Raw genomic sequence first — 17,935 nt, 5'->3', positions numbered from 1 at the left:
TAAATCAAAGGAGTTGAAACAAGTCAGATAAAGAAGTTCAGGCTGCCTTGCAGTTGCTGCGAGTGGACGCCAGGGGCAGACTCCCTGTAGCTGTGTTTTTGTTAAATGGGAGGATTTAAATGTCCTCACAGCCCTGCTGTCAATCAACAAGCACTCCTTTACAATCACAACCTCCTCCCCCGGCGTCTGAGCAAATACCCCGGCCTGATGCCTGAAAACAAAGCTGGACACCAGAGTACAGCAAAACAATCGGGGGAAAAAAACACAACTGCCTATTGCAATAACCATGGGAAACGTGGTCAGCAAAGTGGAAAGGGCCACTAGGAAAGCAGATAGAAGAGATAGAAGCAAATCTCTAACTACTTTCTTTGTTTAAATGTCCCTAAACACCTCAAAACAAGGAGCTCCTGAGCCCCCCCTTTTTAAGCAGGTTAATTGCAGACACAGTAAGATAGCAACACTACATTTTATAAGAGTTGTTTCCAAGATTACAGATAAAAACATAGACTAATTTCTACATGGAAAGTTCTCTCTTGTACTAAGTGTTAAAACCAGGACCAATTATTCAAGTGACATCTTCTCCACCACAAAGAACTTGACATTTTATACCCGATTCAGAAACGAGCAAAATCACTTGGAAATAACTGTATTGCAGCCTTCTAAAGCAGTTTATTGCCCATTGTCTTGTGGAAAAAAACAAAAAAAAAAAACACATGCCATTTGTATGGGTGTGTATTATAATAAAGTATACCCCATAAAACGCATGCAGCTGTCATTCAGCAGAATGCTCATTTCTAAGCAGGAAAGTATGACAGCAGACACAAAGTTTTGGAGATGACAATTATTATCCATTCAGCGATGAGCCTCTGATGCAACAACAACAAAGTAATAGGGGGAAAGTATGAGCAGAGACCGCGCAGATCCGAATATACCAACTATGCAAAGGGGAAATCACACGTGTCCCCAACTCTGGGCGCAGGGGTCACTGTACCAGGGCCGCTCTGCACCCCCTGACCCCGCAGCATGGGGGGGGGGGGGGGGCACCAGTACCGGCACCAGCCTCACCCACTGAGACCCACACATCTGAAGCCAGGGGCACCAAGAGGGGGGTCACACCAAGAGGGGACCCCCCCCTTCACTTTTAAAGCCCAGACGGGCCCTGGTGGGTCATTGCTCTCTATACCCACCCCCCCCCTTTAGTTCCAGCCTTTGCAGTGGGTGCCTATCTTACCTCTCCCCCTGGGGCAGTTCGCAGCTGTGCCCCCCCTCCTTCGCAGACACACAGACCCTGTCAGGCCTGGGGGGGGGGGGGGGGGTGCTGACTTTCCCTTGCACGAGAAGCCCACTTCCCCCATTGCCTCAGAGCACCGTATTGTTATTCTCTCTCCCACCCCCCTTACTGCCCGCAGTGCTGTCCCCCATACACAGCCCCCCCAATAGCCCCTCGGCCCTCCTCGGCCCTCACCTGCTATGGAACCAGTCCTTGCAGATGTCGCATTCGATCATAAACCGGCTCACGTCGTACGGCTGCCGGCAGACACAGTAGACGGGAGCCGCTCCGGCCATCTTTAAAAGCCACTCTCAGCCCCAGACATCACACAGAGCGGCAGAAGGGGAGATTACGCATGCGCCATTACCTCACCCACACACACTCTCCCCCCCTCCTCCTCTCTCTTCCTGCGCGACGTCAACTGAAAACGCACGAGCGCTACTCTGCCTTAGTTCCTGCGTCCCCATTGGCTAGAGAGCGGCCGGGTGGGCGGGGTTTCCGAGCATCGGCAGAAAAAGCCGAAGGTAGGGTCTCGGGGAGCCGTAGGTTTCCGGAAAATACCGAAGGTAGGGTCTCGGGGAGCCGTAGGTTTCCGGAAAATACCGAAGGTAGGGTCTCGGGGAGCCGAAGGTTTCCGGAAAATGCCGAGTTAGGACAGACATGTCTGGTTTGAGGGGTGTAATAAAGCTGCAAAATACCACGATATTATTGGCCGTGTAATCATACTATATCATGATAAGATATAATCGTACTTGCAATAATAATACTTAATAAACACTTCGGTGCAGCGACTCCTTTTCCTAATGTTACTTTTACGGCTGACGCGCTTATTCCCATTATGTGTTATAATCAGTGGTGCGCAAACTTTTTTGTTTGTGCCCCCTTGCCTGCTCACAGCCCCCCCCCCCCCCTTACCTGTCTATCGCCAGCATCATGTGTCACAATTTGATGTCATGCGACGTCGTGTTGCCATTTGATCCCGCGGCGTAATTTGACTGTGTTGTCATGGCGATGCGCCGCCGGAGAGAAGGTAAGAGACATGCAGAGGCCTCGCACACTACCCCGGCATTTTATTTAAATGTTGTGAGAGAGCGCGGGGCCCCTGTTGCGCCTCCAAAAATTTTTATAATTTGTGCCCCCCAGTTTGCACACCCCACCGTTATTTTAATATTCTCTGTGTATTACTGCTGTGAAGCACTATGCGCATAGATAGTGCTGTATAAATAATGATATACATACATATAATAATATATTATTATTGCAAATCCAATAATATAAATTATCACAATAATTGTATTATTTTTTTTTCTTATAGAGCGCTGACAGCGTACACCGAGCGCACGTAGGATTTAGCAGGCACAGTCCCTGGCCCGAAGAGTTTGCAATCTATTGTTGGTGTCGGAGGCACATGGAGATAAGGTGACTCCCCCAAGGTCGCGCGCACACTTAGGGTTTAAACCGGGCTCTTTCTGCTTCAAAGTCAATGTCATTGTTTTCAGGTAGTGTCTTTACTCCCTGAGCCACTCCTTCAACAAAAATGTGAAAGCCCAAAGCCTGTTATCTGCCGTGTCTACAGGTTTTAATGGCGTTGCAGATTCACTCCCAATTAGAAGAAAGAGAAGCAATAATTAAAAATATTGCCTAATATATAACACTCACAGGTATTTTAAGAGGCTACTTAGCCCCTTGGATGCAGGTACGGGCGGCAACGCGTTGCATTGAATGGGTGAAAGGTTCATTACTGAGGGTTGAAGCACAGATTCCAAGACAGCACTGATCAGGGCTAAATTCTAAAGCATTCCATTTAGATTGTAAACTCAGTTTAACGCACGTGTGTAACTTTGTATATAATCTCCCTGTACTGTCAGTCAGTGTTATCCTTCTGTAAAGCGTTGTGTATAGTGGTGGCTCAATATAAACATATATAGTTAAGTTATGGTGGGTAAAAAAAGTGACCAAAAACCCTCCACAGCAAAGCATATAGCAAATGGAAATATTACTGTATGATCATTTGCATGTCCTAGACAGGTCTGCATTCCCGCCTTTCACCATTATCACCCAGCACACAGCACTTCCACTGCAGCAAGGGATTCTGGGAAATGACATGCAAATGAGCACCCAGTGCCACCTTTTGCTTCAAAACCATTAACATGGTTCCCTATAGGCTTAAGCTTGCTGCATGGTCACAGCATATAAACATATACATACATACAAAGTCACTTTAACCTTACCGCAATATAAGAAATTCCTTAAAGATTTTTATTTTATTTTTTTTAGAATACTATTTCTCCAAAACAGAAAACACCGTTAATTGTGTGATCATAATAAAATGTCACAGTGAAGGCAACTCTAAAGTCAAAATGATCTCATACAAATAGTTTTTGTTGCCTATTACTGTACCTGCAATTACACCCATCATTTGTGTCCTATCTTGACATTTGCACAAAGTTGATTTGGTTTTTATATTGTTGCTCGTATTTTTAGAGAAAACACATAAACCTGATCATTAATGCAGACGCGGAATGCGCGGGTCCATGGAATGCAGCACGGTTCTATCCGCCTTCGCAGCATGACTGTTATGGATGTCATGTCCTTGCCGGAAGCCATTTTATTCCCCCAGAAGGGCTTACGTATTTAAAAAAAAAATGTATATATCTGGAAGTCGTGTTATCACAGAAAAATGTTGATACAATAAAATAATACCTTTTTTTAATTATGGAGTCACCTGGCATATTGTTATGTATGTGTAGAGCAGACTAGACCAGGGGTGCTCAACACCAGTCCTCAAGACTCCCCAGCAGTCTCCGAGAGCAGTCAGGAGAGAGGGTCAAGAGAGAGGGATCAGCGGGTTGAAAGGGCACCAACTAATTTGTTAGGCCATGTAGCAGGGCATGCTGCTTAAAGCTGGAGACCAAGCAATACCCTACAGGTGTGATTTTTTAAAATAAATCAGTTCTGTACTATGAGAAAAAAACTTACATTTTATTTTTATAAACAACTCTGAATTACATTTTTAATGTATTATAATGTAACAAGCATTTTTTGTTTCTATAGCAACTATTTACAAAGTCACATCCCCTTCCTCTTCTGAAACAGGCTCTGGCACACCCCTTAGCAGTGCACCAATGGTAGCTAGTGACTGCCTGGTCACATGATCTTCCCCACAGAACTTTGCAACTTTGGTCCTCTTCTGCTGCACTGACAGCCATTTAGTGAATCCCCCGGGCCGAATCTTCGTCGATCGATCACAGGAGAACAGATCAATCAGCAATTTAGCTAATTACTTATCATTGTGTGGATTGTATTGATGCGCATATTAAAGGGGAAAATAAAAAATTAAAACGGCAGATTGGACTGCTGCTTTAAGGGACAACAGTGGATTGTATAATTATTGGATGAGCACACATATAATTTGTCATTATTCTCAACTTCGACCTAATTGTAAATGAACCCTTTGAAATACTTGTGCAGTAACAGCATTACTATGCTGTACGGAGGGGGAAAAAACTTGCAAGACACTGTCCTCTGTTGGAACAGAAAGGAAATCACTGAGTCACATTTCCACCCACACAAGAGTTCCTAAAATAAAGAAAAGAACAATCCAGTGATTCAGGATTCCCCAACTTTCCTTGTTCTAAAGGAAATATGAACGTCAGTGTGATCTCCTTCCACTCAGAAACCTCCTCCTCCAACCACCCACACACACACACACACCCTCTGTGTTCTCAGGCGGGAACGCACTCACAATAAACTCATTTCTACGAGTTCCTCAATGCATCACTTTTGTCAGTGTTACTACTTCCGCTCTTAAATTCTGTAGCTGGCTCCCTGAGGACTCATTGTGCCCTTATTACACGGGGATGGACAACTCCCGGTCAGGTTTTCAGGGTCTCTCTGCTTCAGCACAGGTGGCTCAGTCAAAGACTGAGCCACTGGTCGAGCCACCTGTGCTGAAGCAAGGACTGATTGAGCCAACTGTGCTGAACCTGGAACTGATTGAGCCATCTGTGCTGAAGCAGGGATATCCTGAAAACCTGACTTGTTGGTGGCCATTGAGGACTGGTGTTGCCCCCCTCCCCCCTCTCCCCGTTTTATTAACTACAGATCTGTATGCCACACGTTATTCATTTTTATTAATTTATCTGCATAACTTTGGCTATTTTCTGCAGCACCATCTTTTTGGAGAGGGTGGATGGGCTCTTCCAGTGGGCCAAGACCAAGCATCTAGCAGCCGTTAGCACATGGGCCCGCAGTTTACCAAGTGGAGGGCTTAGGTCTTCCATGGGTTTAGATAACACCGTTTTAAGTGGGTCTAACAGGACGGTAATCTTGCCAATTTTTTTAATGACCTTTTCTATCATTGCCCAATATTTGTGAGCCTCAGGGCAGGACCCCCATATGTGTGCTAAATCTGCCACTTGCCCATTTATGCCCCAGCACTGGTCTGTGGTTCCCCAATACATTTGGGTGATAAAAAGCAAATAAAAAATATTATTCATTTTAATTGCTGGGCACTGTCCGGTGGAGGGTTTTTGTCACTTTTTTAGCCACCCTAACTTATTTAACGAGTGGGACATAAATACCAACTGAACATTATTTTATAGATTTTCTCTTTTGTTGTCATACATATAGGAGTCTGGGAGGTACAATCCCCTATAGCAGGGGAGCGCAAACTTTTTGTGCTGCGCCCCCCTGTCTCTCTACCCCCGGCTCTCGCCCCCCCCCCCCGCCTACCTTCATCCGCGTCAGATGACGCTGCGTGGGCGTGTGACGTCAGGTCACATGGTGCCGCGGCGTCTATTGACGCCGTGTTGCCATGGCGACGCAACACAGACGGTTGAATCCCGGTAAGTAAACAGTTGCAGGGGCCTCACGCGATCCCCCAGCATTTAATTTAAATGCCTGGGGGAAGAGCGCGGGGCCTCTGCAACTGCCCGCGCCCCCCCCCCCCAGCACAATCTACCGCTCCCCCTGGGGGTCGCGCCCCCCACTTTGCGCACCGCTGCCCTATATCAACCCAGTCAGCATTCCAAATATCCAGCTTTATAGAGGCAATCCATGCCGTTTTATTTTTCCTTCATTTTTTTTATATACAGGATTGAAGCAGGGGGACTCCGGACCTGAACCCCGTTCATTTCAGCTCTGGGGAACCCCTGCTTCTGGAGGTACTTACCTCCGTAGTGGATGCCGGTAGTTACTCCAGGGTTCAAATGATGGCCTGTTTTCAATGCTCCCGGGGGCCCTGCGGACCAATAGGAAGCTGTGACGTCACCATGGGCGACTTTCTATTAGCCCATGTGACGCGGAAGCTTTAAACTGCAGGAGATACCGCCCCCACCCTTTCGGGAGGTAAGTATCTTTGGAGGCAGGGGGTCCCCGGAGCTGAAATTAAAAGAGTTCAGCTCCGAAGGCCCCCTGCTTCAATCCTGTATAGAAAAAATTAAGATACTGCTCCTTTAAGTCAGCCTCCCATTTCTTAATATAAATGTAACTAAGGCAATCCCCTAGTTCTTGATAGATTATACTAATTAAGCATTTTTGGTATTTCCTATTCCTGCATAGTTTTTCAAATATAGTTGTGTTTGGGAATTCGGTCTTGGATGAGATATGGGTGACATGATGCCTAATTTGTAGATGTTTGAACCTTTCTAACTTGGGTGGAGAGTGAAACTTAGGACAGATCCCAACGAATTGTAACAGCTTTCCTTTGGACTCCAGGTGGCCAATATACATGATACTTTTATTTTGTACGAACGGTCTCGTATTAACCTGGGGGAAATTTGGATTATCGGATATAGCAGGGGTGCGCAAACGGAGGGCGCGGGAGTTTCTATGGGGGGTGGGGGGCGCGGTGGTTACAGAGGCCCCGCACTCTTCCCCAAGGCATTTCAATTAAAAGCCGGGGGTGGCGTGAGGACTGTGTAACTTCTCTTACCTGCTCTCATCCGGCTCTTCAGCGGCGTGTCGCCATGACAATGCAGCGTCAAATGGCAACGTGTTGCCATGGCAACGTTAATGTCACATGACGTTGTGACATAATATGACGCTACCGAAGCAAGAGAACAGGTAAGGAGTGGGGGGGAGAGCAGAGAGGGGGAGGTGAACAGAAAAGTTTGCGTACCCCTGGGATATAGGAATAAGCTGTGAAGGTGAAGTAAGCGTTTTATATTGGAAATGATCTGAGTTCCATATTTTTGATTTAAAGTTAATTACACTTGACGAGGCCTGCTGATTAACCCTTTTCTCTTTACCTATCCATACTAATGAAACGAATGATACGGGCTTGTTATGTTGGGCTTCTATGTCTACCCAACCGTATAATCTTGGTGCTGAATTCCAGTACACCATCTGTCGAAGGTGGGAAGCTAAATAGTACAGTACCTCTGCATCTCCAATCGCTAATCCCCCTCCAGTCTTTGGAGCCAGCAAGACTGATCTTGCTACCCTTGGCTTCTTGCCTTGCCAAATAAAGTGAATTATCTTGTTTTGAATATCTTTTCATTCTTTGTGTGGAATTGCCACTGGGAGGGTTTGGAAATCTTACATGGGTTTAGGCAGGATAATAATCTTTACCGAATTTGTAAGACCCGGTCAAGATATAAGGAACTTATTCCACATCTGGAGGTCTTTTTTGATTTGAGTAAACAAAGCAGGGTAGTTACATTTATGTAAAGATCAATAATCTTTAGCGATAAATATTCCCAGATATTTTAGGTGGGACTCTCTACATCTGCAATTCAAATTATATTTCAGCTGTTATACTTCTGTGAGGGCAGGTTTAGATTTAGAGTTTTGGATTTGTCATTGTTTCTTTTATACCCTGAAAGCTACAAGAATTCAAGGGAGATCTGCAAATTAGGGAGGGACACCAGTGGATTAGCTATAGTTAGGATAACATCATCTGCAAATAACAACAGTTTATATTCGTTTTGGCCTAATTGAAGTGCCTAGTGGATGTATTGTGAGAGCAAAGAGCAAAGGAGAAAGGGACATCCTTGCCTTGTTCCATTTCTTGTCTTTACTACATGTGAATTCCCCCCAGGTATTTTCTGGGTACCTGTCGGGGTCCAATATAAAGCTAGAACCCCTTTATGATACGGACCTGTGAAGCTAAAGTCTCAATTTTTCTGCTCAGCAAGATCCAATTTATCCTATTGAATGCGTTCTCTGCATCGAGACTCAGTAATATAACCTTACTTTGTGTTGAATTTATATGCACTATAATATTTATAATTTTCCTGGTGTTGTTCGAAGCCTGACGCTCGCTGATAAATCCCACCTGGGCAATCTGTATTAATCTTGGCCCTGGGGCTTTAGCTGATTTTAGAGATTTGACTGCCTTCGCTAACTGGAGTTTAGTTATTTTTAGAGTTTAAGAAGTTCCTCTTTTTTTAGTTTGTGATGGTTACATTTCCCCAGATATTCAGTAATCAACTAGAAGATTTGATATCTGAATTTGTTGAATCTAGATGTTATAGTTTAGTGTAAAATGTAAGAATTATTTCACAACCTTTCGGGACATATGACTGACTTCTCCATTTTTGAGTTTTATAGCTGAAATTTGCATCTTATGATTCTTAGTTTATTTACCAAAATACGATTAGTTTTATTGCCTTTGTCATAGTAGATTTGCTTAGCCCACTTCCGAGCATTTTCGGTTTCTTCCATTTGGACCTCATTAAGCTCCCTTCTGGTTAGCATTAAGGGGTTATCCAATTTTTAAGATGACCTATCTTTGTGCTTTTGTTCCAGGAGTACTATTTTCTCAGTTACATCTTTCACCAGCTTAATTTTGCAGGGGATTCTTTGTTTAGTGTGAAATACTCCTCTAGTGAGTTTTCGATCTTAGAATCGATCTTGGGATAATTTAATAAAGAATCATTTAGGCACCATTACATACAGCTTGTCCATTACAAAGAGGGTTGTAAAATACCAGATCTATGGGAATGTGGTCTGAGCACATTATCGGGCCAATAGTGGCTTGGGATATTCACTCTAATATATCCCTGGAGACCAATAGATGGTCAATCCTAGAATTGTGTGTGACTGAGAAGTTTAGTCTTGTTGACCCTGGTTTTTAGATCTCTATCCGTCAATGTCTTGTATATAATGTATACCCTGTTCACTTATGTAACTATGTATTTGTAACCATGTATTTGTCATCATAGCTCTATGCCCAGGACATACTTGAAAACGAGAGGTAACTCCCAACGTATTACTTTTACATTTTGAGCCGGGTCAAGTAATTCGGTGGCCCTCCTCCCTAAAAGCTGAGGCAGTAACCTGCGAATCCAGCAACGATCCCAGTCCAAATCCCTTTAAAACCTGACCCACATAACATATAGGGTGGTAATAGTAACAGTCCTATCATTTATAGACATCATATCACGTATTAAGAGTAGATATCGTTACCTTAACAATATGATCAATCTTGTTTTCAAACGTTCTCATCGTGCAACCAATGAGAATAGCCTCTTACTTTTGGATTTTCAGCCTAGGAAATATCTAGACTGATATAGTCATCTTAGCATAACCTTTTTAAAATACACACAATCATATATAATTTAACCAGTTTAGGCATCAGTCCTCCAGTCTGCCTCTAGAACACGTCAACTATATGGATACCGTGGGTTTCAAAGATGGACAGATATGCCGAACCCTGTGGCTCCCATATCACGTTGCACAACCAGCTGTAGGTACCTTCTTGCCATTAAATTGCTGCTCCTTAATCGGCATCTTGTATTGGCTGTCTTTTGCAAAGTTCTGTGCAAGACTCCAGGCCCCTACCAGCTCACGTTGGGTGCCCATCAGACCTCCACATAGCCAAGTTTAGTAACTATTCTTTTTGGTCTCGGTGGGAGATCTCTTAACTGGAGCAACATTTGTGTCTTTTATGTCCAGTTGCTCACCAGGAGCTCTCACTCTAAGCCCTATAGCAGTGTTTTTAAACTAGGGATCCTAGAAACCCTTGGGTTCCCTGGGCCCCCCTAAAGGGTTCCCCGCAATTTTCTGGTCATTTGAAAATTGTATCATATACAGAAGAATATACAATGCATCTGATCACAGAGTTGCTATTAGAGAGGATTGAGGGTTAATCAGAATTTTACTTAGGGTTCCTTAACCAAAAAAAGGTGGAAACCACTGCCCTAGAGTCTAATGTCCTGTTGCTGATAGACTGGGGTGCAATCTTCTCTTCTGGTAGTTAGTAGCCTTGGTTAGGGGATCCAGTGTGTTACCAGCTTTATCGTGCTTCTCCATTAAAGGATCCTGATTGCCACCGCCATTAACCTGGGTAACCCCCGGCAAATCAATGTTCGTTATCCTGTGTGTTCAGGGGTAGACCCGTAGTCCACCCAAGGGATCCTCCGTGGAGTGTGATAGAAACCCGTATGTAACTAGCTAGCTGTTACACAGCATCCTTTAAAAGTTCTTAAAGTAGTGATAGGTAATAATGTCCTGGGTATTTATCTCTTTAGAGTTAACAGTAGGACAAAAGTATTTAAGGGGATACTAATGAACAATGTGGCAGTGGGATGTTTGACTTCATCTTACCTCCGTTGGCCTCACGCAGGTTCGATCCCTCGGGTATGCCTCTCAGGAGCCACCTGATCTCGGAGGCCTCTGTGCTCTCGGTTGGTCTTTATTTATGAGCTCAGTCCCAGGCTATTGAGCAAAGCCTCCACAGAGTAGCATGGAGACAGCTGTTTCCTGTCTTTGTTGGCTATCGATCTAAAAGGGAAACCCCACCTGTACCGGCAGCCTTACAGTGGTAACAAGGAGCAACGATCTCCTCTTAGGCAAATTCAACTTTGAATTCCATAACTGCCATATTCAATTCAGTTTGAAATTAGGTTTTTATACTTTTGAGGGGGATCTTCCAGATCTTTTTTTTGTCATCCCGGCCTCTTCCTCTTTCTCCAGGTCTGAGTCGGAGGACCCATGCTGGGAGCAGGGGGTGCGCCTTTTTCTGACTGCAACAGAGAAAGACCTCTTGTGGGTTGGCTTTTTTGCTTTTAGGAGGCTTCCCTACTATTCTTATAACCCTTGGAAGGTTTTTAGGCAGTTTTTAACCGGTTCCGGGCTGTTCTCTTTGTATTATTCATGTAAGGTCCACATAGGGTTGCCAGATGCAGGGCCGCCAACAGAAATCATGGGGCCCAGGACAAATGAAAGGAGCAGCCCCCCCCCCAACCCATAGCGCACCTACCACGTAAAAAACATTTTTTAGCACGCAACTTGTACTTAACTGTTTTCTTGTTATTGTTATTGTTAATATGGGGAAAAAAACAGTACAATGCAATCTGTTTATTTTAATATTTTCAACAAAAGACAAAGATACCCAATGCTACATCCAATGTGTGACAAAAGGCCTGGAGGGATTCAGTATGGGCCTGGAGGGGGTTAAATATGGGCCAGGGGGGGTTAAATATGGGCCGGAGGGGGGGTTAAATATGGGCCGGAGGGGGTTAAATATGGGCCCGAGGGTTACATATACACACATATATGCAGTGCTTGACAAATCACCCAAAACTTCTTCTCGCCAACTAGCTCCACCCCACTTTTAAAAAAAGTAATAATTTCCTAATAAGAATTGTGTGTGTGAGTGTATGACTGACTGGGTCACTGGCTGGGTGAGTGACTGGCTGGGTGGATGACTGACTGGGTGGGTAACTGACTGGGTGGGTGACTGACTGGGTGGGGGACTGACTGACTGGGTGGGGGGGTAACTGACACTTGACTGGGTGGGTGGGTGGGTGACTGGGTGGGGGGGTAACTGACACTTGACTGGGTGGGTGGGTGACTGGGTGGGTGACTGACTGTACATATACAAAATACACCTCCCCAATACATATAAAATTCAGACTTTTCTTGAGGATGGTGTCAGGAGGGGGGCAGTGGATGCGCAGGGAGGCTAGTGGATGTGGAGGGAGGCTAGTGGATGTGGAGGGGGGGCAGTGGCACCCAGGCCATGGGACCACCGCATCCGTCTCCCCCAAACATTCCCCCCCTCCCCCCGCTCAAACAGCCACCAGCGGTAACGGGAGAGCGCCGGTAGAGAGCCGCACCTGCTGCTCGGCCATATTGGACTCACCTCCCCGATAGAAGAGGGAAGCGCCCGAGGAGAGCAGGAAGCCCCAAGCACACCAACCACGGGCCAGAGGGGGACGTGCTGGATCCAGCACCCACCCGCCAACTTTGCCTGCCCACCCCCACGTGCCTACCTCCCGCCCCCCCCCCCCAGCGCCTTCCTCCCGCCCCGGGCAGCAGCAGTGGGTATCAGGGACAGTGGGGAGTGAGGGGGAGGGGAGCGCCAACATGCCTGACTGAACCCCACTGGGGGCCTGGCCGGGACCGGCAGCAGGGCCTGGCCAGAGGTCGGGGGAAATTTGCAGCGCCCCCACAGCCAGCAGGCTCGAGACACCAGCCCCGGCAGACCACCCCTGTTGGCAGCCCTGGCAAGATGTTCCGTATATAAGGGATTGTCCCTTATTACATTGACTTGTCCCATTGTTCCAGAAAGGGACATAATTGTCCTGTATTTTAGCGCCTTGACGTGAAATGCCGGAATGTAAAAACGTAATAGATTTCTACTTGAGTGTAATAGTTCCCTTTTCCCAGAGATGTCACCTTACTAAATTATTAAAATAATAAAGTTAGGACACTATTTGGTTATCTCATAATAACATGGCACCCGCCCCTATAGGCGTTAATTTTTCTCGCACCGCTAATTGTTAGTTTTGCGCGCGTCTTCCCCGCCAGGCCAAGCGCAAAGACGATAAAAGCTAAGAATATAGCAGTCACGCGGGAGATACCATTCAGCGCAAAGCACTTGCAAACCATTCATCGCTCATTATGATGTCACACTTTCATACTGGATTTCAGCGTCCCGTATTATAAAAACTTAAATATGGCAACCATAGGTCTACGGAGCGTTTACACTAAATGTCCATGCCCGTTTTTTTTTTTTTTTTTTAACATTGTGGGGCAACAATGTTACTTTGCTATGAAATGTTGCAAGTTTGAGAATATTTAGCACATTTACCCACATATTTGTAAGATTCCCATGTAACAAGTGTGTTTATGCTGTCTGCAGTGAATCTTCTGCTACAGCACTGTTTGAATGTATTTCCTAAAGATTGTTGGGTCGGTGAAACGTGCCCATTCCCTCCCGCAGGGGAACAGTAGTATTGTTTTGTGATGAATTCATATGCATAACTTGATTTCTACAGAGAAGCGCATAAAACAAAGCCGAGAGCTAAATATTTAGAAGACCATCCCGACTTCCAGAGTCCTTTCACTGACGTGATTAGTAATAAACCCCTGAGTGTATCTGCATGTCCTTCACAGAACCCCAAATGTGCTCCATTCACCCTACTGACACGTCACACCGAGGTTACGCTGCACTCACGCAGTGTCATCTCAAGCAATGATGACAGTCAAGTGATGTCTACAGTTATGGAGGGCGATGTTTATTGTACTGCGATAGTGCCAATCGGGGCACTATGGCATGGAAACTCTCATTGACGTCAACAGGAAATGCCCCGATCGGCACTATTGACGTCAACAGGATAAGTGCCCCGATCGGTACTATTGCAGTTTAATGAATAACCCCGTAGGTGTCAATGTGGATAATCTGTTTCAGTGTTAATGGGAGGGGGGGGGGTTCTATGTTTGCTCTGCAACTAAACATCAAAGTCCACATCTTTTTCTTCCTACACTCAATATGCCATTTGTTTATTTTAGTCGGTAGTGTTACCATGCTCCTTAACTCTTACACCTCTCCATCACTACCACATGTTTCTTAAAAGGTGCAGCTCCACTGAGCCCAGCCCCTGTTATATATTATACCTACTTCTTTGTTCTCTTTTTGGAGAAATATCGATATAACAACATTTTTTTTTTTCTTCTTTTCTTTCCTGTGACTCTAATTACGTGTGTTTTAATAAAGAGACGCTGACCGATTATAACGTGGGAAACAGGTTTTCCGTTACCACAATATGTTTGTCACCGCGTAAAACCTGTGAAAAGCACAACGATTCCTCGATGGGAATGAAAACTGCTGTGCATTTTATGCTCAGACTCGGTCTGCTAAGCTGTTTACTGTTTCAGGAAATCCAGCGAGAGCCCCATTTGGCCTCTTTTTTTTTTTCCCCCCTAGTGAATTGTTCTTTTTGAATATCTATTATTCCCACCACGTTAAAATCTCTCTGGATCAGTGCAGGTGCTGAAGGGTTTTGCATTTGTAAATCTCTGTAGTGCCCCTCTGTCCCTCGCCTAGCACATGCTCCCTGTCATGAGGTCTCCGTAACTGCTCTCAATGCTCAGTGCGGAGGCAGAGCGAGAGGGAAGAGATCTGGAATAGGGTTGGAAGGATTCACGCAGGAACGTGACATTTTTTCCAAAACCCTAAGGAAGGGCGCACACACATTAAATATGTATTATGTGCAGCATGGTTAATTTAGATATATGTCACTGTTTGTTGTAAAACAAAATCTGGCATCTGCTGAAATCTGAATAAGGCAGTAACCCGTTAAATAATATTGGTTTACGTCATTCAATCCTGCTTCAATGGGTGGCTGGAAGTATGCAGAGATAATATCATTAGCATGGCTATTACACATGTAATGTAGATACTCAATAAAAAAAAAAACATTATTTGCCTATGTCACCTTTAAATAACATATTATAAGTTCTGTGTGGCGCCTCTTACCTTTCTGTCTGTTTGGGCTGCGTCCCCGCTAGCGCTGAGCGGGCGGCGCTTGCGGCGGTTACTTACATATATAGATATATGTAAGTCCTCGCTCACGCTGTGCGCGGGCACACACGCTCACCCGCGCTCGGCGCTCAGATAAACAAAAAATGTATACTTTCCCGCGCGCTCAACTACCCGCAATGCCCCGCCCCCCCGCGCGCGTGCGAAAATGCAGGACGCCCGGCGCTTATGCTTGGAGCACTCTCAGCGCCAGCGCTCAGCGCCAGCGGGGACTCAGCCTTATAGGATGCAGTCATCAATGGGGATCCGCTGCTATTTTTAAGATTTTATTTGGGGGGGGGAGGGGGGTGGAAGTTAGAACAATCTGGCTGCCGTTTCCTCCCCAGGAAATAGAGGTTTTGATTTAAATATTGGTTTTATACATTCCTTCTTTCTTGTACAGTTGTCACCGTAAACTTCAATGAAGAACTCGTCAGGATCTGCATTGTACAAACATTGATGTGGATTACAGGCATTATCCTTTTGAAATATTGCCTATGAGTAAAAAAGTCTCTTTGGATGTATGTTTAATGAGCAAAAGATCTGAGTCTGTTTTCCAGAGATCTTCACAGAGTGCTTTTTTTATGACGTTTTGGCAACATATTAGTAAATAAATATTGGGAGGATTCGGGGGGGGAGAACAGGATAAAACATAAAAACAAACTGGTCTCCTACTGCAGGGGAGCGCAATCTTTTTCTCCTGCGCCCCCCTGCTCGCTATCACCCTCAACACGCCCCCCGCCCCCTTATCTTGGTTCCGGCGTTCTGGGTGTCATGATGTCACGTGACCCCACGGCGTCATTTGACGCGTCTCCAGAAGCCGTCTGAACCAAGGTAGGGCTGCGTTCAGACAGCCTACTGCACGTTCGCACGCCTGCGCGTCCCCGCCTCTGTCTGCTGGCGATGTGTGCTCATCCCCAGCAGACAGAATGAACCGACTTGAACGTGGGACCACGTCAGCCATTTAAAAAAAAGAAAAAAAAGAAACAAAGTGTGGGTTTTGTGATTGGCTGGCGAAGTACGCGTCACGCGGCTGCCGCTTGAAATCACAACTTCAGTTGTCTCCTTCAAGTGCAGCGGCGTCAACGATGTATTTCGCCGCCGGGGGTCGTTTTCAGTTTGAAAACTCACTCACACCAAAACGTAAGAGTGGCGAACGTGCGCCCGTGCGTCGCATCGCAGCCTGTCTGAACTCAGCCTAAGTGCAGCTTACAGAGGCCCTCGCCACTTCCCCGGCATTTCATTAAGTGCCTTCGGGTAGCGCGTGGGGCCTCTGTAAACCCTGTGCCCCCCCCCTGCAGATAATCTCGCGTCCACCCCTGACCTACTGTAATAATAATATTTAATAATCATAATAATAACTTTATTTTATACAGCGCTTTTCTTCCTAACGGGACTCAAAGCGCGTCACAATTACAGCATAGCGCGCGTCACAATTACAGCATAGCGCGCGGCACGCAGCACATAGCAATGTGACACAGTTGCTGCCCAGGTGAGCTCACGATCTATGTTTTTGGTGCCTGAGCCTCAGCTGCTTATTCTCCTGTGACCTGTAACATTGGAGCACCACTGGATTAATGTTTGCTGAACAAGTAAATACAGCGTGTTTGTGTTTGCTTTTTGTCCAAATCAGAAAAGATCTACAAATACAAAAACAATGGAGGCTTCTGCACCGTGCACAAAAGCCGTTTCACAGACCGCCAATTCTCAAAAAAAATTCCACCTCCTCTACCCGGTTGTTACCCCTAAAAACTATTATCTAACTATAGTGGCACAGTTATATTATTGCTGTCTTGCGCAACTTGCCAATTTGAGCCCCCCACCTCCCCCCCACGCCCCCGAAAATGTCAGCCCTCTTTAAAGTAAGTGGCCATTCAGGACCATTGGTTTCTTGTCACTAAATTGCATAAACTGACCAAGTCGTTGTGATACATGTTGTCATACAAGCAGGGCCGCCGACAGGGGGAGACAGCTGGGACTGTTGTCCAGGGCCCAGTGAGTCAAGCAGCCCAGACCCACCCCTCCCCCCCCCCGGGCTAGGGTTGTCAGGTGCCCAGTATTGAACCGGACTGTCCTGTATTTGTACACTGTCCATTACATCTCTGGACATAGTGACCTGACCGGCTTGGGGGGCTGCGGGATATCCCCGAGCCGGACTGTTGCTAGGGGGCTCGGCAGCTTCCTGCATCCTGATTAGCTGCATTACCCAGCAGCAGCCAATCAGGAGCAGGTGTCAGGATCCTGGGGGTGGCCCCAAGGCGCAGCAGTCTTCGATTGAGCCTCTGACTGAGCCACCTGTGCTGAAGCTGGGATATCCTGAAAACCTGACCAGTTGGGGGGGGCTTGAGGATTGGAGTTGAGCCCTCCTGCTGTAAGAAATAATGAATGGAAAATAGTGACCGATAAAGTTACAAGATGAAGTGACATTTTTTGTTAAACTGCCGCCTCTAACAAATTATTGAACCATTCTTCACGGTTTAAATCTCCGCTTCAGTTGAACTTGGGCAGATCACTTTATCTCCCTGTGCCTTGGACACCAAAATTAGCAAGCAAAACAGCAAGCTTTTCGGAGCATGGATTCATTGTGCCTGCAAATTTCTATATACTGCGCTGCGTACGCTGTCAGTGCCCATGTAGGGGAAAAAAACTCTGTGTTGTATACCATGTCTACTACTGAGGGTAGCTTAAAACGGCAGACCAAGCAATATCCTAGGTGTTTAAAAAAAAAAAAAAAATCAGTTCTGTACTACGAGAAAATACTTGTAGCATTTTTTTAAAACACTCTGAATTACATTGTTAATGTATTATAATGTAACAAGCATTTTTTGTTTCTATAGCAACCATTTACAAAGTCTCATCCCCTTCCTCTTCTGAAACAGGCTCTGGCACACCCCTTTTTGAGCCCTGCCCTC

The 17,935-nt window shown here is 45.7% G+C and overlaps 1 protein-coding gene and 1 long non-coding RNA gene across 5 annotated transcripts in view; one reads left to right on the top strand and one right to left on the bottom strand.

Annotated features, from left to right (window-relative positions):
- KDM7A (lysine demethylase 7A) overlaps window positions 1-1,671 on the bottom strand; it is a 76,755-nt gene extending 75,084 nt beyond the window's left edge. For 2 of the 3 annotated variants that reach the window (XM_075602667.1, XM_075602669.1), the window contains exon 1: window positions 1,466-1,670. In XM_075602667.1, the coding sequence (XP_075458782.1) occupies window positions 1,466-1,566 (101 nt within the window). In that variant the 5' untranslated portion in view covers window positions 1,567-1,670. Of the gene's footprint in view, window positions 1-1,465 lie in introns of all 3 variants that reach the window. The other variant, XM_075602668.1, reaches the window with a different exon arrangement.
- A 33-nt stretch (window positions 1,672-1,704) lies between these two features.
- The window catches only part of LOC142496182 (uncharacterized), a 28,796-nt gene continuing 12,565 nt past the window's right edge, over window positions 1,705-17,935 (top strand). Inside the window, exons 1-2 of one of the 2 annotated variants that reach the window (XR_012801910.1) lie at window positions 1,705-1,794; window positions 2,586-2,689. This is a non-coding gene — a long non-coding RNA (uncharacterized LOC142496182). Of the gene's footprint in view, window positions 1,879-2,585; window positions 2,690-17,935 lie in introns of both variants that reach the window. The other variant, XR_012801909.1, reaches the window with a different exon arrangement.

The sequence above is a fragment of the Ascaphus truei genome, chromosome 5 (genome assembly GCF_040206685.1).
Source record: "Ascaphus truei isolate aAscTru1 chromosome 5, aAscTru1.hap1, whole genome shotgun sequence".
Classification (NCBI taxonomy): Eukaryota; Metazoa; Chordata; class Amphibia; order Anura; family Ascaphidae; genus Ascaphus; species Ascaphus truei.
This window is presented reverse-complemented; position numbering and strand designations above follow the sequence as displayed.